General features: G+C 38.2%; 2 protein-coding genes and 1 non-coding gene across 3 annotated transcripts; 2 read left to right on the top strand and 1 right to left on the bottom strand.

Moving 5' to 3' along the window:
* Positions 1-13,611: 13,611 nt before the first annotated feature.
* LOC146905921 (uncharacterized) lies at positions 13,612-15,309 on the top strand. The gene has a single exon (XM_085728680.1). It carries the CDS (start codon positions 13,612-13,614, stop codon positions 15,307-15,309), a length of 1,698 nt encoding a protein of 565 aa, XP_085584806.1.
* A 1,117-nt stretch (positions 15,310-16,426) lies between these two features.
* On the top strand, positions 16,427-17,275 carry LOC146905920 (uncharacterized). The gene is made up of 2 exons (XM_085728679.1): positions 16,427-16,822; positions 16,895-17,275. The coding sequence occupies exons 1-2, from the start codon at positions 16,427-16,429 to the stop codon at positions 17,273-17,275; spliced, it is 777 nt and encodes a 258-aa protein (XP_085584805.1).
* Positions 17,276-19,416: 2,141 nt separating this feature from the next.
* On the bottom strand, positions 19,417-19,523 carry LOC146905919 (small nucleolar RNA R71). The gene has a single exon (XR_015020791.1). It is a non-coding gene; the product is annotated as a small nucleolar RNA R71 (small nucleolar RNA).
* Positions 19,524-22,600: the final 3,077 nt, after the last annotated feature.

The raw sequence follows: 22,600 nt of genomic DNA, 5'->3' as shown, positions 1-22,600 counted from the left end.
ATAATTTGAGGCTATATGGTTTATTAGATAAACTAAACTACAAATTAAATGAATGTACATTTGTGGAGGTACCCTAAGGAAACTAAGGGATACTGATTATACATCACCTTTCATGACAATAGTCGTTTGTCTCTAGATCTGGAGTATTCCTATTAAAGGAGTATGTCTCTGCAGGAGCTAGTGGGAGTGTTGTAGAACTTGAATTAAGTCAAGTACCACAAAATACATGTATCTTTAAGAATGGAACATGAACTAATTCAACAAAGGGTTGTTGTTAAATCACCAGTTCGAGTAGCACAAGATCTAGATGAGTTTGATATGTCATATCACTACAATGAGTAACATGATTTTGTCATGGCTCAACAAGGTGTTATGATTTTCATGGTAGATGATCCCCAAACTTACTAGAAGGTCGTAAATGGCCTGAACTTTGAGAAATGGCTAAATGCCATGAGATCTTATAAAGAATCCATGTACACAAACCATATATGGATATTGGTTAAATCATCCAAATGAGTATGACTCATGAGATGAATGTGAGTTTTCTTGTAGAAAGCTGACATGGATGGTATTATGAATACATTTAAGATGTGATTGATTGTAGAAGGTTTCATGCAACTCGTGATGCAAATCATGACGAAACTATTACATCATCATAATGCTTAAATATAACGATCCCACTTGTCATTATTGTATAATGCAAATTCTAGGAGATGGACAACGATGTTGCATTCTTTAATTAGAATGACCTTGTATATGTATTTGACATATATGTAGGGTTTCGTTAATCCAAAGGATGCTAGAAAGGTATATATATTACAAAATTCATGTATGAATTGGAGCAAGCTTCTTGAAGTTGAATTATTTGTTTTATTAGTGAAGTTTTATGAAAAACTTTGATTAATAAAAATCTTGTGCACAAGGAGAATAGTGGGAGCATTGATATTAGTTTGGTGGAGTATGTGGATGACATACTAGTCACCAAAACAATTTATCTACACATATGAGACATGGTTAGAAAATTATTTTCAATATGTACCAAAATTGATTGTAGTGTTCGACACTAGAATACTTTCAAGAATATCCATGGATGTCTTAAAGGACTAAGGATTGTTTCTTGAACCCGGATTAAAGGAACATTGTAAAGAAGTTACAATGATACTGACTTTAATATCGGTGTACAGTATATCCAAATCGCAATTTGGAACAAATGCTATGCTTGGATATCAACTATGAAATTTGTAAAAGTACAAGCTTCAAATAGTTGTTGTTTCTATTACAGATGTCAAATATATATGATTTGGATTGTTTAGCTCATAACTGAGCGAAACCATGTGTCTCTTGCGTTGCGGATTCCATTGATCCCGTCTGAGGTGAAATTGGTTTAATCTTGCGAGCAATGAATACTTGATCTCACCAATAATCCAAATGTATACTTTGACACTTCAATTTCTTTTCGATGGAAGATCGAAAGTGGAAATTGAAAGAAGCGTAACCTACCAACATAGGAAAGAGTTCCTTATCTACTAGAATAGTATCATGCCCAGGGTGTGCTTGATGCTAACACTTGATCAATATATATTGAGTTAATATTTGATTGACTTTTAGTGCTAGTGGGAGATTGTTGGAGTAAGCCCTAATATCCAATCAAAATTGATTGGGTTTGGCTTTGTATCATGATATTGATATAAATATATATTGTGAATATATATAATAATAATAAGGCATTTCTTTATTGATTTTGTTATGTTTCAAAATAATAAAGTCCTTAGAATAGATAATTCATGTAATGGAATATTAAGTGTGACTTAATCATGAGATTACATTACGTAAAGAACGCTATTCTTAAACATATCCATAGTCAAGCTTTAATATGAATTGGGATAATAATAAAGCATAAAGACTATTATGTATGTAGACTGATGACCGCATCTCATGGGTCATTTATATTGAGATATTAAGTCTATACATAGGTATAAATATTAGGAGTAATATTTATACTGGATTGACCCACCGTGAGAATACTACATAGTATGTTATGAAAATGTCATAAGATATTCTCACAATGATAATAATGTATATCGCTCTTAGACCTGAAACCACTATGATCCCTAGATGTGGACTCAAGTGCTTTGTTGCCATTCTAACGTTGTCTGTAAAAGGATAACCATAACGTTGGTTGATGGGTACTTGATGAATCATGCTGAGGGACATGAGTGTCCTAGATGGGATTTGTCCCTCCTCATAAACAGGAGATATATCTTTAGGCCTCTTGATGAAATATGACTGTAAAATTGCATGGCCATGCCGAACTAAGTCAATATAAGATATTGGACTTATTCGTTATTCAGTATATTTCGGAATCAAGGAATATAAACATTGATCTATACAAGGGTGACAATATCTATGCCTTGGGATCAATAAAGATATCGAGACAAAGGAGTAAGTGTACACATGAGTATTATCATGGAAAGGTTTCGTCAGATCACTTGACATTCTTGTCACTTGGGTAGCAATGATGTGTTGCTAGATACCGCTCATTGTTTAAAATATTAAATATTAGATTTAATATTATTGCCAACTTGACTAGAACCTATAGGGTCACACACAAAGAACAGTCAAAAGAGAAATATATAAGTATGACTTATATAAGGGGTGCATTTAGTAAATAACGCTAATTAGTTAGCAAAATTACTAAACTCGTTGTTGGGCTTACTAAAGCCCAATAGTGACTTATGACTTGCAGAGCACACTAGAAGTTCTATAAATAGAACTCTGGTGCTGAAGTTTTTGGTTACACGTTTTGAAGCAACCCCTTTCTTCTCTGCACTTCCCATTCATTGGCTAGCACCGAGTTTTGGAGGAGCATTGTTCGTGTGGACTTGCTAGAGGCTTTGCTGCTTGCTGCTTGCTTGGCTGTGATCGAGATTCCAATTTCCAGTTCCAGCTTTTAGATTCCACAGTTCAAGGTAACAATCGAATCACTGATTCATGTTTGAATTTCGTAATGATCCAAGGAATGAAAATCGAAAATTTTCCGCTGCTTCTACTCCATTCTTCTATTCGATTTTCCTTCAATTAGTTTAATACTGGATACATTAAAAATTTACAACAATACAACTACGAATGAATATATATACAACCAAATGCGTTCGTACATAATAATACAACTCAACTTTTCTAAAGTATATTAGATGCATCCTTGAATATCCACATCGTCCTGCAGCGGTACGAACGAACACCTGGCGCATCATCCATTCGGCTACTAGCTTGCTAATCCAACCTGTTTATCTGAAACAAATAAGGATTGGGATGAGACATAATGTCTCAGTGAGTTCCGCCTAATCCTAGGCTATAGGTGACCTCAGGGGAAACCTACAGTCACCACGTGTCTAAAATACAACCTGCCAGTTGATTATACGTGTGTGGGGACATGCTTTCTTAGACAGCGGTGCTTGCTAGGGCCGCCTTAGGATTCTTAACTTGTTATAGGCTTCTCTGCTATACGTGTCATGGCGGTGAAGGGGGAACTAAAACCGCATTGCCAAGAGTACACTCTAAGCATCAAGGCTCTCTTATATCTCTATCATGACACGACTCTAAACCGGACGATTAGGGGTAACCTAAGATCGTCGTCGGCATATTTTCTTTACTTGCTTCTACTTGCTTAATATGTTGTATCTACAACATATCATCTCTTATCACCTAAGTGATTCTTGCTATCTTACTACTTCTTGACGAATTACGCCAAGTCTCTACTTGTTCTTGACGATCTACGTCAAGGCTCTATGACATAACATAAACATGTATAATAGATATGCATAGTTAGCTTCATTGATTATGTTAGTGTGTGACAAACAACTTATCTGAGTTCATTTTACGGATTAGTCCCGAGTGGAGTAACCCCGGAAGCTAATCCCTTACTACCGGTGAAATGCTTAGCAAGAGCGCACCGGACTCCCTTAGTGAACGTGCGGGTCCCTTACAGCTTACCCCATTCCCCTTGGAGAACCTTTTGTACCCAACCTTGGAAGGAATACAAAAGACACAGCACCTTAACTTAGTGAAATACGGCTCCCTTGCGGCTTAACCGTTCCCCTTGGGGAACCCCTTGAATCCAATTTGGATAATAAGAGACATGACACTCTTTCTTTCTTAAAAGTCTTAGTCTTATGCATGAAAATTAACTTAAACATGCAAACTCTTTACCTCGGATCCCTAGACGATCCCACTAGAGGTAACTTTATGCTTGCTCAACTTACTTTGTGAATGGATATAAAATCAATTCACGTCTTTCCATACTCGTATGGCACTCTAATTTCTATACGAAGAGAATACTCTATATCACTTCGCATCTAATCAAGCATACTACTCATGCCTAGCATTCTATTCTTTACTAACTATTCTAGTTCTTGACAAGCTATGTCAAGGCTCTACTTTCATCCCATGCCTAGTTCTTTGCTACCCGAGTAATTCGGCTAATCTCTCTTGAATCACTCTTGTCATTCATGTTAAGATTGCCATGATTTTCTTCCAAGAATCGCTTGATGTTATGTGCATTGCCTAGATGTTGTTTTGGGGTTATAAAGTTATAAAACGTCGAAAGAAAGACTCCGGAATGCCCCACGGACCCCAGGATGGACCAACAGGCCAAAAGCTTGTTGGCCAAACCAGAGGGCTGCACTGATAGCGCCCCTGGAGCATGGGTCATCTGAAGAATTTCGCTATTAGCGTAGATTTCGCTAATAGCGTAGTTCTTCGGGTCTGTGGTACCAAATTTCCAATTTTTGACCCAAAACTCAATCTAATGGTTCCTGCAATGCACCAGAACATCCAGCAACATATATATACTTTATAAAACAACTTTCATAGCAATATTAACATGTACAAAGCAAGATCAAGGCTAGGGTACTAAAACTCATATTTCTCTAATCTTAAAAAAATCATGTTTTGCTTGCAATTAAACACAAAATCCCAAAGGTGGGTTCTATCTAGGAACTCACCTAATGATTAGAACTTGATCTTCAAGCTTCAAGCATCAACCCTAACTTCCTCTTCATTCTTGATCTTTAGCCCTTTCCTCCAAACCATGCTTTAATCTCTTCCTCCACTTGTTTCTTGCTTGATAAGCTGCCTTAATCCTTGCTTGATCATGATTTGGAAGAAGATTGGATGTCTTAGAGAGGAGAGGGAGGCGAAATTCTAGAGAGAAGGAGGAGAGAAAGGTTTTCCCAAAAACCTAGAGAGAGAAAGTGTGGGTAGAAATGAAGGAAAATGGCCCTTGTGGCCTTATATAATCGCTCGCGACGTTTTACCACTTTGCCCTTCGCCTTAGTCGTGTTTATCTGACACTGACACTTAAGCCCATGTTTGACTGATATTACTCATTAATATCTTTCGTTGTACTTAACATTCTTCACCAAAATCTCTTTCCATGAATCTTAGTCCTCTGATACATTTAACAGATGAAATTTCCCATTAGCTGACGAGCGGGATGTTACACTCTACCCCCCTTAAAAAAATTTCGTCCTCGAATTTTAGAATTCATCTACCAACCATCGCAACAAAAATCTGATTCCTTTGGTTTCTACTATACAATATCTGATCAAAACCACTCTAGGGAGGTTGAAGGATACTTTTCTCAACAAAGCATGTAATTCTTCCTCTTTCTTATTCTGCATATAATTGAATATGGTCTCTTCAGTCTTACTATCTTCATAAAAATTACCGAACTGTCTTAAAACATCGTGTTTGAACCACGCTCTTTTTACAAGTGGACTGACTGTCCTGAATCCATAATTTATCTATTGAGCATAACCATGCATCTAGGTAACCTTTCATTATCTAAAAACACTCAGGATTTGCCTTTAAACTGGGGTTCTACAGATATCCAGGTTTGCCCTGCAGTGTTTACTTCTATCTAACACATCCTATCATGCATACATCTTATCACGCACACATAATCTTTCTTACCGCAGATTGCGATTTATGCTTCTTACTGTTGCTACTTATCTTAATGATTCAGCAAATCTATCATCTCCTTTCGGAGTCTTAAGAAACCTTTCTATCTCTCACAGTCTCCTTGCACCCGAATCCAGGGGTAACTTGTCTAACTTGGCATGAAGAAGCGAAATCAACTACACTGATTCATCTGTCAATCTATTAGCCTGTCTGACGGTTCATATGCTCTTGAAACTTTCTAGTAAGTCCATTTGCACTTGCACTTGAACATTCTTAACTAAATTCCGTGCATCCCGCATGCTATTGATATCACACGGACACCGCCGCCTTTACATGAACCTTATTTTCCATAGTAATTGCATACTTCTCATATACCGCTCCTTGTTAGTTAATAACGATACTCGTTCTAGCATTTTGCTTCTAGAAATCTCTAAAGTTTGGTACATAGGTTCTTGGAACGAACAATTTCTTGCTAAAAGAAAATATCATTTTAAAACTGAGTCTATACTAGTACTGCAGAACCTCAGGACGAGTCTCTATATCTGAAAAAGGTTTTACGACTCTCCTACACACTTGCCTCTAGCGAGTTGGTCATGAAGTCTGTACGTCTTAAGTGAGCTTACTCGCTTTCGACGTATCTCATCAGTTTTAACAATGTGAAATTTCATGTTTTTAAAATAAACATCGTTCCCAAGTTCCTCAATACCAATCGTAACTTTAAAAGTTATAAAATTGTGGCTTGACACCATTCTAGAAAGTATCGTTATCACCTAACAAGTATGGTATAAAATGATATGCGCTTCTCCGTGCATATCTCATGAATCGTATTCTTTTATCACATCACAATTTCCTTTCTGTCTAACCAATAGCTCTTCTACGCATTCGACATCACCAAAAAGGCAACCCGATTAATCCATCTGTGTAACTCTAGTCTTTCTCATCTTACCTGAGTGACGATGCTTTCTTTAAACTTTTACTTTAATCATTACTGGCTGCATAAGCATCTATACTTACTTAACATAACGAGAACTCCTCGCTTTCCACATAATACTTCCCACTGAAATGGTATTTCTATCTCGAACATTTTTCACAAAGATTCTTACTACAAAATTCCATGTTCCAAGGCTACTGTTCGCAACTTAAGTAATTAACTTCCGTTGCGCTACTCTGATTCCCGCCGGTTGGCTTCAACCAATACTCTGATCCGTTGAGACGAGTGAACTTTATTCTTCTTCTATCCCTACATTATTATTTTCTTGAACTCTGCTCGATACTTCTATGTTGCATGCTACTCTGCAACCTCGCTCTACTCCTTGCTGGTAAGATTGAATCTTGGGGAAACTTACCTCTGGACATATCAATGTCATGCTTATTCTTATTCCCGAGCAACTTAACTCAAGGAGCACATCTTTGCTATTACATACCTACTATTCCATGAATCGCTCTTACATCTTCCCATGGTAGACTCATCTTGCACTCAGACATACTTCCTAATGCATCTAACATTGTATCTTCGTATTTCGCATACAATGTTTTGCTCAATCCTTCCTACGCTTGCTCGTTAATTTTTCTTTCTAATAAAATTTCGTAAATTAGCACACGGGTCATTGACGTTGATGATTTAGAACTATATATATAAAACATATACTGAATCTAGGTCCCAGTCGTTACTCTAAAATCCCAGGACGAGTTGATAACACGTATGTGTCATCAAATCTTAGTCCTAGTGAGTTTAGCGCAAACTACGCGAGTCGTAACATACCGGTACCTACAAAATTTCATTTTGAATTTCAAAAATGTCAACTTCAATCACCCATATGCGTATGTCTTTCTAAAATCATGTAAATTTTACAACTTAGCATCCTAACGAGCCTTCGCAAGTTCATCAAGCAAAACATAGATTCGAGGGGTACTCTTAACTCTGCGAAATCCAATATCCTCGTGATATCATATGACTTTGCACCATTTAACTTCTTGCTTCATGATTTCACATCTGTGACTTCCATTCTAGATACTGGTGCCCCTAAACTCTTGGTCCAAACTCATTCTTATTTCTTGACACATTAACTTCCAAAGTCACGTTAAACCGAATCGATTTTCGTTGATGGTTGCCCATGCCTTTTTCCCTTTTAAAAACTTTAGGATATGATATGCATTTGTCACTTGTTGTTATAAAGGTTTTTGTCGCATAAAAGTTTGTGAAAACAACTCCCCGAGTCACTGCAAATCCTGGAGACAAACTGACAGCTTTCGGAAACCAAAAACTTTGCCCCAGATTCGTTATCGGCGAGTTTCTTCAGCTTAATTTTCCAAAAAACATTCTCTGCACCAAAATTCTTATTTCTCAAGTAACCTAATGCACATCATTCTTTCCTAGCATCATAAAATATTCTATAACATATGCATGGCACACACATCAAGCTATTTCGATACAATCCTCGGCACGTCGGAAATTAATGCTTCAGTTTTGATAACATAAAACTTTCACTGAATCCTTTTCTACTACGAGTAGCTTACTTCTCTGCGTCGTCGCTTAACGTAGCTTCCCGGACACTAGAACCTTGTTCACTTTGAACATTCAAGTCCATAACTTCAATAACATAACACTAATCCTGAGAGTCCACTAATTCCGTCAACATACGTCGACTGCTCTCTATCTTGTAGCCTTACGCTTACTTTCCGGAATACAATTCCGTTCCAACTACGACCCTTACTGAAGCTTAAGGTCCTGCTAAGATATTTTTGTATTCTTCACTTACGGGTATACGAAGTTTCATTAACAACTTACCCAACGTCGTCAGGATGTTCCTTCTCTTCACTATCTTACATTCCCGGAGGATCCATACTTCTGCTACTTAGTTCACCGACCACCTTTTGGCACAATCAACTCTTACTAATGCTCATTCCGAGTTCTTACTTCTGAGTTCACACTTTTCGGTGCATCTTCATCACATACTTCGTTCCTCCAGGGTCCTATTCAGCTCTCAGACATCTGTTCTAATCGTTGAATGTTAAATTGAGTTGATCAGGCTCAACTAACATCAACCACTAGAACATTTACCCAGAACCCAATGGTCCCACTACATTTGTTGTAACTTAATGACCCAAGGCACGATCTGAATCGACCTGCTCTGATACCAAATGTAACACACATACTAGACGTATCTAGAAAGTCTAGCATGTGTATTAGTTTAGTACTGGATACATTAAAAATTTACAACAATACAACTACGAATGAATATATATACAACCAAATGCGTTCGTACATAATAATACAACTCAACTTTTCTAAAGTATATTAGATGCATCCTTGAATATCCACATCGTCCTGCAGCGGTACGAACGAACACTTGGCGCATCATCCATTCGGCCACTAGCTTGCTAATCCAACCTGTTTATCTGAAACAAATAAGGATTGGGATGAGACATAATGTCTCAGTGAGTTCCGCCTAATCCTAGGCTATAGGTGACCTCAGGGGAAACCTACAGTCACCACGTGTCTAAAATACAACCTGCCGGTTGATTATACGTGTGTGGGGACATGCTTTCTTAGACAGCGGTGCTTGCTAGGCCGTCTTAGTATTCTTAACTTGTTATAGGCTTCTCTGCTATACGTGTCATGGCGGTGAAGGGGGAACTAAAACCGCATTGCCAAGAGTACACTCTAAGCATCAAGGCTCTCTTATATCTCTATCATGACACGACTCTAAACCGGACGATTAGGGGTAACCTAAGATCGTCGTCGGCATATTTTCTTTACTTGCTTATACTTGCTTAATATGTTGTATCTACAACATATCATCTCTTATCACCTAAGTGATTCTTGCTATCTTACTACTTCTTGACGAATTACGCCAAGTCTCTACTTGTTCTTGACGATCTACGTCAAGGCTCTATGACATAACATAAACATGCATAATAGATATGCATAGTTAGCTTCATTGATTATGTTAGCGTGTGACAAACAACTTATCTGAGTTCATTTTACGGATTAGTCCCGAGTGGAGTAACCCCGGAAGCTAATCCCTTACTACCGGTGAAATGCTTAGCAAGAGCGCACCGGACTCCCTTAGTGAACGTGCGGGTCCCTTACGGCTTACCCCATTCCCCTTGGAGAACATTTTTTACCCAACCTTGGAAGGAATACAAAAGACACGACACCTTAACTTAGTGAAATGCGGCTCCCTTGCGGCTTAACCATTCCCCTTGGGGAACCCCTTGAATCCAATTTGGATAACAAGAGACATGACACTCTTTCTTTCTTAAAAGTCTTAGTCTTATGCATGAAAATTAACTTAAACATGCAAACTCTTTACCTCGGATCCCTAGATGATCCCACTAGAGGTAACTTTATGCTTGCTCAACTTACTTTGTGAATGGATATAAAATCAATTCACGTCTTGCCATACTCGTATGGCACTCTAATTTCTATATGAAGAGAATACTCTATATCACTTCGCATCTAATCAAGCATACTACTCATGCCTAGCATTCTATTCTTTACTAACTATTCTAGTTCTTGACAAGCTATGTCAAGGCTCTACTTTCATCCCATGCCTAGTTCTTTGCTACCCGAGTAATTCGGCTAATCTCTCTTGAATCACTCTTGCCATTCATGTTAAGATTGCCATGATTTTCTTCCAAGAATCTCTTGATGTTATGTGCATTGCCTAGATGTTGTTTTGGGGTTATAAAGTTATAAAACGTCGAAAGAAAGACTCCGGAATGCCCCACGGACCCCAGGATGGACCGACAGGCCAAAAGCTTGTTGGCCAAACCAGAGGGCTGCGCTGATAGCGCCCCTGGAGCGTGGGTCATCTGAAGAATTTCGCTATTAGCGTAGATTTCGCTAATAGCGTAGTTCTTCGGGTCTGTGGTACCAAATTTCCAATTTTTGACCCAAAACTCAATCTAATGGTTCCTGCAATGCACCAGAACATCCAGCAACATATATACTTTATAAAACAACTTTCATAGCAATATTAACATGTACAAAGCAAGATCAAGGCTAGGGTACTAAAACTCATATTTCTCTAATCTTAACAAAAATCATGTTTTGCTTGCAATTAAACACAAAATCCCAAAGGTGGGTTCTATCTAAGAACTCACCTAATGATTAGCACTTGATCTTCAAGCTTCAAGCATCAACCCTAACTTCCTCTTCATTCTTGATCTTTAGCCCTTTCCTCCAAACCATGCTTTAATATCTTCCTCCACTTGTTTCTTGCTTGATAAGCTGCCTTAATCCTTGCTTGATCATGATTTGGAAGAAGATTGGATGTCTTAGAGAGGAGAGGGAGGCGAAATTCTAGAGAGAAGGAGGAGAGAAAGGTTTTCCCAAAAACCTAGAGAGAGAAAGTGTGGGTAGAAATGAAGGAAAATGGCCCTTGTGGCCTTATATAATCGCTCGCGGCGTTTTACCACTTTGCCCTTCGCCTTAGTCGTGTTTATCTGACACTGACACTTAAGCCCATGTTTGACTGATATTACTCATTAATATCTTTCGTTGTACTTAACATTCTTCACCAAAATCTCTTTCCATGAATCTTAGTCCTCTGATACATTTAACAGATGAAATTTCCCATTAGCTGACGAGCGGGATGTTACAGAAAAAGTTTTTGGAAATAACTAATTCAAAGCCTCGTCAGTTTTGGGGTTGGAGTTGGAATGGTTCTCTCATTCTGTTCTTTTCCTATTGTCTTTCATTATAGGTGTTTTAGTTAACAAATTAATCGTTTTGATTGTTCATGTAAACTTTCTTAGTTAAGAAGAAACTTTAAGAAGAAGAAGAAGAACAATAAGAAGATTATGAAGGATTCTAAAGAAATATATATATATATATATATATATATATATATATATATATATATAAATAAATGTTGGTATCTCCTTTTCACTTTTGTGTATATATCAAGTTCTACAATTGTATATAATTTCTTGGAGATAAATTCCACCTAAAAGCATGATTGTGTTCACGAATACTACATAAAAGGGAGGAATATACTACTTTTGGAGGCTCCTGCACAAGCTTCATGGGTAGTGAAAAAGGTTTTTGATGCATCAAAGACCTTTTCATATGTCAATGGTAATGTATTTCAGCAACACCACTTCTCTCTTAAGCGAATGTATAATGATTTAAGAGGTGATTTTGCTAAGGTTGGTTGGAGGAAAATGACATGTAATAATCCTGCTCCTCCAAAATGTTTGTTTGTTACTTGGCTGGCTATACGTGGTAGGTTACCAACTTGTGATAGGTTGAGTAAATTTGAAATACAATGTGCCCAATTGTGCACTCTGTGCCAAAAAGAGAATGAAACTCATTCTCATCTTTTCTTCACTTGTGAGTTTTCTAAAACTGTTTGGAAAGGAGCAACACAATGGAGTAACATGAACATTAATACTAGTCATTGGCAGGATGTGATGCTTTATATTCAAAATCAATGCAACATGAACAAAGCTACACATCAATTGAGTAGAATGACTTTGAGTGTAACTCAGTATATGATTTGGAAAGAAAGGAATGCCATAATATTTCAGGGAATTCATCATTCAGCTCAGGAGATCCTTCGCCAAATCAAAGAGGTTGTCTACATTAGAGGCTTGAAAACTAATCAGATGAAGAGCCTAGTGTTAAGATTGTGAGTTTGTGGCCTTTTCTTGGGCTTGTACGAGCTTAGCTCTTGTTTCTTTTGTTGTTTTGGTTCATGTTGCCATGTAGTTTGTAATAACTGTCTTTGGTTAATGAAAGTTATCTCTATTTACCAAAAAAAAAAAAAAAACATGATTGTGGCAACTGATAGAACTAATTTGTGACTTGATAAACTGTTTTTACAAAAACTTATATGAAAAATTACTGAATGTAAGAAGAGAAATCTTTAAAGCAATACTAGATTCAGTAATATTTTAACTTGGTGTAAGATTGAGTACCTTTAACACAAGTTAGTTTCATAATAGATTGTGACCAATATGATAATCAATCTAAATTTTTATTCCAATCACATGTTAACATGTTTATTTATTTTGTATTAATAAGTTGATGAATTATTGTTATTAATTTATTAATATATCATATGAATTTATTTATCAAGAACCAAGCATTCCCATGATTTATTTTGAAAAATTCCATGAGTCACATAAGCAATAATGTTTGATGAACCAAAATTTCTGGAAAATGGACATGATTAAGAAATTAACTAGTTGAACGGCGGCATGGTTCCCAATCTGACCTAGTTCATCTGCTTTTCTCGAAAAAGAATAATCCATTTGCTTTACGTGAACAATTTGTATTCTTCAATTGGAGTAGTTTTTCATGCTTTCATTCACGGTGGAGGTAATTCATTTATTTGTTTCACTTTGTTACTCTTTCCGTTTGTTCAATTGGTGTTGCAAGGCGGAATTCTTTTGATTTGCAACACTGCTCGCTGAATTGTCCATTCTGGTACCTCCTTATCGTCCTAGATTTTTGCAATTACCTGAGCTTGATTCTTCCAATTGAGGACGCGCAACCGCGCTGATGCTTTTGGGCATTACATAGGTTGAGTTACGCGTGTATCAATATTAGAATCGTTCTGGTGAATTGTTAACGGACCACGGATGACATACACGTGCCACTGGCCGTGTGTGTCCGATTCGGTACCATCTGTCTCAGCAATGGTTCAATCTGCCGCACCTACTGCACCGGTTCAGAATATGACACAAGCACCAAAGTCTTTTGCAGTAGCTCTAGCGGGTACGTCTTTCACAGAGGACATGCCTTTTCCCTCACCGTGCATTAAAGGCGATGCATTGAGCATCAAAATTGGTCAGGAGGAATACCGTAAGGGTTTAGAAGACTGTAGGAATGCGTTGAGGGCTCGTCTCACCCTTAACAAAGGAGATAAACCGTACTCGGCACGTGACTTAAGTTCTAAAATTGGAAAATTATGGAAGACGACGGCTGGTTGGAAAATGGTGCCTCTTGGTAAGGGGTACTATGATTTTCTCTTTGATTCGGCGGATGATTATAGAAAAATATGGGCAGTAGGCACAGTTAATTTAAAGCCGGGTTTGCTACGGTTTTCACAGTGGACCAAAGACTTCAAATATCAAACACAAAAGAAGACACATGTGTCGATTTGGATACGATTAATGGAGTTGCCGCAAGAGTATTGGAGGGAGAGAACGTTGAAGGAAATTGCAAGTGCGGTTGGGACCCCAATTGATATTGATGGACCAACTAGAAAACGCACCTTTGGGCATTTTGCTAGAATTCTAGTCGACATAGACCTTTCCAAGCGAATTTATGAAGAAATTCTTGTCGAAAGAGAAGGCTTCGCCTTCAAAGTTGAGGTGCAATATGATAGGCTTCCTTTATTTTGCCATCATTGTTATTCTATTGGACACAATGTTTCATCATGTCGTTTGTTACACCCGATACCTCCGAAGGACAAGAATGATCATGGTAACCAAATTGTTGTTACAGAGGCAGCCCCTAAACAACCACCTCGGCAAAACAAAGTCAGCAATGATGTAGGTGCTTCAACATCGAACAATGGTAACAATGGGACATGGGTTCCTATCCCGGTTGCCTCGACTGTTAATACAACTCAGAGAGTTCCAGTTACCGCTACTACTGCACCTATTTCTACATCTTTGGTCTCAGTTCCTACCCCTCAGATGGGTCCGATTGTTTCATCTACTGTAGCTGCTCCTGAATTTGATAGCTCTGATAATTTTAGTATACCACTACAAAATGTGTTTGATTTAATTACTCCGAGCGAGTTGCCACTCCAAAGGCCAGTGCTTGAGCTTGTTTCCCCTGTAGAGCACGATGACGTGCAACCTGAAGAAGTGAGGAAGTTGACTCCGGAACCGAGGGAGGTGGAGGTGAACCCCTTGGTAACTGAAAATACGGAATCACTTCTGGATAGTGAGACGTCGTTGGGGACCCTAGTGACTGATGATGTATCCGAACCACTTCAGGATGGTGTGGAACAAGATCATGTGAGCCCACGGGAGCTGGAGGAGAGTCCCAAGGGTGCTCGTGAGATTGTTACAAGGCCATCCACTGTTGAGCATGATAATATGCAAGAGGATCATGTTAATACTTTGAAGGACATTGTCGTGATGGATGATGTGATTGAGGAACCTACTGTTACGAAAACAACATCTTTGGAGGTAAATAATTTACCTACATTTACTGGACATGAGGTGGTTGGTATGCAACAGCAAGAGGTTCATCCTAGCAAAAATATCCAGCATGGGCTTGATTTGTGGGAGAGAGTCCGAGAGTATGATGCAAGGACAGCAGCGGAAGCAGCTCAGTCTGACACATCCCTACATGTTCTTACAAGAAACCAAAAAGCATGATTGTGGCAACTGATAGAACTAACTTGTGACTTGATAAACTGTTTTTACAAAAACTTATATGAAAAATTACTGAATGTAAGATGAGAAATCTTTAAAGCAATACTAGATTCAGTAATATTTTAACTTGGTGTAAGATTGAATACCTTTAACACAAGTTAGTTTCATAATAGATTGTGACCAATATGATAATCAATCTAAATTTTTATTCCAATCACATGTTAACATGTTTATTTATTTTGTATTAATAAGTTGATGAATTATTGTTATTAATTTATTAATATATCATATGAATTTATTTATCAAGAACCAAGCATTCCCATGATTTATTTTGAAAAATTCCATGAGTCACATAAGCAATAATGTTTGATGAACCAAAATTTCTGGAAAAAAAAATAAAATCCCGAGTTACCGAGTAAAATGGGAGCACATTTTTTATAATAAACTAGCGGAAGGAATGGCACTACCATGCCCGTCTGACCTCTCTTTTTACTACGCTAACGTGTGTGTATATTTTAAGGGATAAATTTGACCCATATTTTGAAGAATAAAATAAAACAAAAATTGGTCTTTTTTTTTTGTCTATGACTTGGCCCCGGGACCAGAATATGTCTTCACTCATTTTCAAATATGCTCAAAGAACAAAACAAATTTGAGAAATTTTTTCTAAAAGACCTCAAATTCTATTTTTATTGTTCCAATTTGTTCCTTTCAGAATTAATAATGAATTCAGTGGAAATTTGTCGATATTAAATTATGGGTTAAATATGTTTTTAGTCCCTCCCTGAAATTTTTTATTCACTTTTAGTCCCTATTTGCATTGTATAGGGACTATTTTGGAGGACTAAAATTATCCAATTTTTGTAAAATGTTTTCAAAATAGAGACTATTTTTACAAACTAAAATATTTTGGAGGACAAAATTATCCAATTTTTGTAAAATGTTTTCTAAATAGAGACTATTTTTACAAACTAAAATATTTTGGAGGACTAAAATTACCATTAAAATTTCATAGGGACTAACCTTAAAAATTCATGATTTTGTAGGGACTAAAAACATATTTAACCCTTAAATTATTTGAAAAATATATTCATTTCCTGTTGAGGTGGTTTATGAGCGCATGCCGGATTATTGCACACATTGTCAGACTATAGGTCATGATGTTACTGATTGTCGGTGGCTTTACCCCCGGAAGGAAAAAGAAAGTGTCAAAGAAAAGGTAGCTCAGGGTAAGAAGCAAGTTCCTCAACAGAGACTAGAGTGGATACCTCAAAAGGATAACCCCTCAGGTATAGGCTCCTCTACAGCTTTTCAAGACCCGAAGCATGTTCCAACTCCCACTGTAGTGGAAAAGCATCCAGAGCCGGTTGTTTCCCCATCACCGCAGCAACAATTGGAAACACATCCAGAGCCGGTTGCTCCCCCATCACCGCAGCAAGAATCACTCGAGAAGGAAGTGCCCGAGCAAAACAACACATCAACCGAGGCTTTTATAGCTTTGGAAGCAACTTTGCAAGTAGATGATGTCGCATAACATACCATTGCAGATGAAAATTTGGCGCAACAAGGGGATACATCTTCTCCTCAGGAAAATGTGAATTCTGTCAATAAAGAGTTTGAAGCTACTTACACATTTGAGGATCAGACAGAAGTTACTACAACTCGCACCGACAGGCTGCCTAGCACTTCTTTACATGTGTTAGAGGAGATAGATGCTGAGGAGAACATAGTTGATCGGGGAAATGAGCAAGATTTACCGTTTCCGGTCCCACCAGTACAGCAACATGTTAGCAAGAACATTCAAGATGGTCTTGATTTATGGGCCAGAATCCGTGAATATGATCAACGAATGGCTAATGAAGGCTTCACTCAAGTTCTTACCAAGGCACAGAAGCAAACTCGTAAAAAGCTAGTCCTTGGCACGTCCTATCAAACCCGCGCAAAGGGTGCTCTTCCATCTTCCAAATGATTCTGTTATATTGGAATGTATGTATCAGCTGTGCGGACAAATTGACAAATACGGGTCATGGGATTCAAAGTTCTATTTGGTTAGATACTCTTCCGGCTGATCGTCAGTTGCATTTGGATTTATGCGTGATAGAGTTGGTATGTTTAACTACAGATTTTCTTAGTCTGTAGTAGTTTTTTTCCAGCTTTTTCTGTTTGTTTTTCTTCTGAGGGTTTTGGCCTAGTCCCCCCTCTTCTTGTATATTTTTTTTCCTTTTTTTAATAAAAATTTAGAGTTTGGCGGCATAGGACGGAGGTTTCCCAGATGCCAACCTAGTTGGTATGTCGGTTGATGAGTCATAGATAGTCTTATTTATTGCCTTATTTAGTTTAGTTTTATTTTAGATTTGATTTTATTTTATTGCATTTTATTTTAGTTTAGAATATTTTACTTCAAATTGTGTTTTATTTTATTTTAGGAATAAATATATGGTGGAAGGTGCCTTGGAGCAAAAGAAAGAGGACTGGAACAAATACAGCGCAAGAATACGAAGATACCGGACAAAAATATGTTCCCCCAAAGTCAGAAGCTTGGCACGGCCCGTGCCAACATGTGGCACGGCCGTGCCCGTCCCAGAATCCACTTTTGCTGCTTTTCTTCAAGCCCAAGTTACCCTGTTGCGGCTTTACCGTTTTATCCTTTTAGTTGCTTAGTTTCTAAGTCAGATGTAAAGCTATAAATAGAGTAGCTCTCCACCATAAACAAATCATCCTTTACTTTGTTTATTTCAATTGCTATTTTAATAAAAGTCTTTATTTTCCCTTTTACTTTCTTTGCAATTTACTTTACTGTTATTTTCTCTCTTCTTCCCCCATGTCTACGATGAACATGAGTGGGTAGACTTCTTCGTCTTGGGATTGTTGGGGAGTCTAATGACTCAATCCTAAACAAAACATGTCTAAACCCTAATTTCTATGTAACCCTAATTTCTAATCTAGATTCACCGTCTTAACGTGGATTAACAATTATCAAACTGTGGAAGCGAAAGCGGAGGGTTTGATAATCGTTAATCCATCATCCCAAACATCAATTCATAAAGCGAGAGCGGAGTCTTGATGTTGGAACAAGTGAATCTAGACAATAATTGCAAAACAGTGAAATAGTCTTTGCAATTATTGAGACAAAGAGTAGTTTCAATCCTCTATGCATCTTCTAGTAATCATGTCAGTGAAATAGGCTTGGTTACTAGAAGTAAACTCTCACTGGACTTTCATCGGAAAGGTGAGGGGCTAAGGGAAACCGGTCTTTAGAAATTAGTGTGTAAATCATGAAATTAGATGTTTAGGTTTTGTCTAGTGGAGGATTAGTCATTATGATGAACCAATGATCCTAAGGCCCTTTATTATTATTGTTTTTACCTTCAGCAATCAAACTCTCTTTTATTAACTTTCTCTCCTCTAATCATTCATTAAAAGTTAATTAAGTTGAACAACTCCCTAGCGGAACGATAACTCTACTTACTACTATTACTTCGATAGGCCGTGCACTTGCGGTTTGGCTCTATCAAGTTTTTGGCGCCGTTGCCGGGGAGTTAACTAATTTAATTAGCTTTTTCTTAGTGATTAGAATTCTCTCTTCTTTCTCTTTTCTTTTTATTTTTAACTTTTTATTTTTCTGTTATCGTTAACTTCTTGGGTTCTCAACCTTTTATGCGAAGAACTAGAAATCAAGCGGTATTCATACGCGAGATCGAAAGGTTCTTACATAGAAGAAGGAGAGCAGCACAAAATAACACCGCCATGGCCAATCGCACTCTCAAAGAGTATGCAACGCCGTCTACGGCTGAGCCACAAGCTGTTATTGTGTACCCAACGGTTGAGGATGACAATTTTGAAATTAAGCCTGCCCTACTTAACTTGGTGCAGCAAAACCAATTCTCGGGATCCCCCACTGAGGATCCCAATCTTCACATCTCTGTTTTCCTACGAATTAGTGGAACCATGAAGGAGAACCAAGAAGCCATAAGACTTCATCTCTTTCCCTTTTCCTTAAGGGATAGAGCTAGTGCTTGGTTCCATTCCCTCGAAGTCGGTTCCATTACTTCATGGGATCAGATGAGGCAAGCATTCCTTGCCCGTTTCTTTCCACCATCGAAAACCGCTAAACTTAGAGACCAAATCACGCGGTTCAACCAAAAAGATGGGGAATCTCTCTATGATGCGTGGGAGCGTTTCAAAGAAATGCTAAGACTTTGTCCCCACCATGGCCTAGAGAAGTGGCTTATAGTCCACACTTTTTATAATGGCTTGTCTTATACCACTAAGATGTCTGTTGATGCAGCTGCAGGTGGAGCACTTATGAACAAGAACTACACGGAGGCGTATGCCCTAATTGAAGACATGGCTCAGAATCATTACAAATGGACCGACGAGAGAGCCATCACTAGTTCTTCATCCTCCAAAAAGGAGGCAGGTATGTACGAAGTCTCTAACTATGACCACCTTGCTTCTAAAATTGATACACTAACCGAAAAACTTGAAAAACTCAATGTTAGTGCTATCAATTCTGCTTCTACTCCTTCTTGTGAAATATGTGGTATAACTGGTCATGCAGGTGTTGATTGCCAACTAGGTAGTGCTATTAATGGTGTTGAGCAAATGAATTATGCTCAATACAACCAAGGGATGAGACAAAATCAAAATTTTTATAAAAACCAAAATCCCTATGGACAAGTAGCACCACCCGGTTATGCAAACAACCAAAGATTCACTCAAAAATCCAATTTGGAAATTTTGTTGGAAAATTCCATTGCCAACCAAAACAAACAACTTCAAGAACTTAAAAACCAAACTGGATTTCTGAATGATTCTCTTTCCAAGCTCAATACCAAGGTTGATTCTATTGCTACTCACTCTAAAATGCTTGAAACACAAATCGCCCAAATAGCCCAAAAAGTGGCTACCTCTTCCCAAACACCGGGAGTCTTTCCTGGTCAAACCGAAGCCAATCCCAAAGCCCAAGTTAATGTCATATCTTTTGGGGGTAGTAAGTTAGGCGAAAATTTTGCTAAGGTTAAAAACATTGGGAAAGAAAATGTCAAGCCCTTAGGTGATAAAGTTGTGATAGAAGAAGCAAAACCACTTGAAGAAAACAAAACTCCATCCCCCTTAAATCCTGAAAAGCTTAAACTAGAGGGTAAGTTTGAAAAATTTGTTAACATACTTAGGAAGATTTGCATTAAACTTCCCTTGGCTGAAGCTTTGTCTAGGATGCCTCTATATGCCAAGTTTTTAAAGGAAATTTTTCAAAGAAAAGGGCTATAGAGCACAATGACAATAGCCTTGGCTAAGGAAACTAGTGCAATCATCCAAGAAGCACCCCCTAAGCTTAGAGATCCAGGTAGCTTTGCCATACCTTGTGAAATTGGGAATGAAACCATAAACAAAGCCTTATGTGACTTAGGAGCTAGTGTTAGTTTGCTGCCTTTGTCTCTTCTTAAAAGGATAGGGATAGGAGAGTTGAAACCTACCGAAATGGAATTAAAGTTAGCTGACCGTTCTACCATGAAACTTGTAGGATTTGTCGAGGACATACCTGTTAAGATAGAGGGGATATACATCCCCACTGATTTTGTAGTCGTTGACATTGAAGAGGACGATGACGTCCCTATAATCCTAGGTAGACCTTTCCTCGCAACTGCAGGAGCTCTCATTGATGTTAAACTTGGTAGGATAGTCTTTCAAGTGAGTGATAAGATGGTAGGATACGAGTTGGAAAACGTTATGAAAGGTCCCGCTCTTTACTCTTGTTGCATGCTTAACGATCATGTTGTGAAAGAACGTTTTATAGCGTCATCTACACAATATGATATCTTTGATCCATTCTAAGGACTCTTTCTTACCGTCAAGCTAATGACATTAAAAGAGCGCTTCGTGGGAGGCAACCCACGCATTTAATTGCCTTTGTTTTGTTTTTATTTGTTTTAAGTTGTTTTGTAGGTAATTGTCCAAGTGTGATTCGAAAAAAATCAAGAAAATGAAAAATTTTGAAGTCCCTCTGACCAGAGTGTTGGCACGGCCCGTGCTGGAGCTGGCACGGCCCGTGCTGGAGCTGGCACGGCCGTGCCAGTGTTTTTGAAGGAAAGAAGGCTTGGAGCCACAGAGTGTTGGCACGGCCCGTGCCAAGGGTGGCACGGCCGTGCCCGTGTTCTAGCCTCTTATAAACCCAATTTTTCTCTTCTTCTCCATTCATTCTCAAACCACAAACCTCTCTCTACCTTCAAACTTATCTATAAACATCCATAACCTTCAAACCTTCAAACCTCCATATCTGACTCAAATCTTCATCAATCTACTCCATTCTTTCACCAATCAATCAAAAACTTCATCCAAAACAAAAACCACCAATCAAAAACAACTGTCATCCACCCAAACCCATAATTAACCAAAACCCTAATCCTTCAAAACCTAACCCAAACACCACAAAACCTCCACCAATCTCCATAACTAAACCCATAAACCTTACTTAAACATCCACCCCAACCCTAAACCAATCCTTTCCACCAAAAATCTTCCCAAACCCCAAACTTTCATACCAACCATAACCAAGGTCAAATGGCTTCAAGAAGAAGAAGTGGAAAGGAACCAGCAAGTTCTTCCGGTCCTCCCCCAAAGAAGCAAACACAAGTCAAGAATCATGGAATTCAGTTCAAAGACAACAAACAAAGGGACAGGTACAAAATTCTTACTTCTAAAACCTTACATCCCTCTAGATATCCTGATTCCTATGATTTGCAAGTGCTAGGGCTTAGAGATGATGTTTTTAGGTTGATGGGTAGGCTAGGTTGGACTGATATGCTAACACCTATGAGGGGTTATGAGAATTTTACTTATGAATTTTTAAGCTCACTTGTTTTTACCAAAGATAAGTTGAATTTTGATAACCCTAATCATAGAGTTGTTTTCCGGTTAATGAACATTGATTATAATATGTCTCTTCAGCACTTTTGTGAAGCCTTAGGTTTTGTCAATGAGGGGTATATTCATGATCATTGGGATGATAGTCTAAAACCGGATAACTATGACCCAGCTGCCTTTTGGAACCGTATCACCGGCCTTGATAACTATGTCCCTAGAGCCAACAAAGCTAGCAACATTCACAACCCCGTACTTAGGTACCTTCAGAGGGTCATGGCTTGCACTATTTGGGGTAGAACCGAGCTAGGAAACACTAGAACCGATGAGTTGTTCATGTTATGGGCAATGCTCTACAACCACCCCGTCAACACTGGCTTTTATTTGATTGATTACCTAGACTTTGTATCTACTAGACCAACCGGTAGGGGAG

This window comes from Medicago sativa, chromosome 7 (assembly GCF_051527215.1).
Source record: "Medicago sativa cultivar Bolivia chromosome 7, Bolivia_mono, whole genome shotgun sequence".
Lineage (NCBI taxonomy): Eukaryota > Viridiplantae > Streptophyta > Magnoliopsida > Fabales > Fabaceae > Medicago > Medicago sativa.
This window is presented reverse-complemented; position numbering and strand designations above follow the sequence as displayed.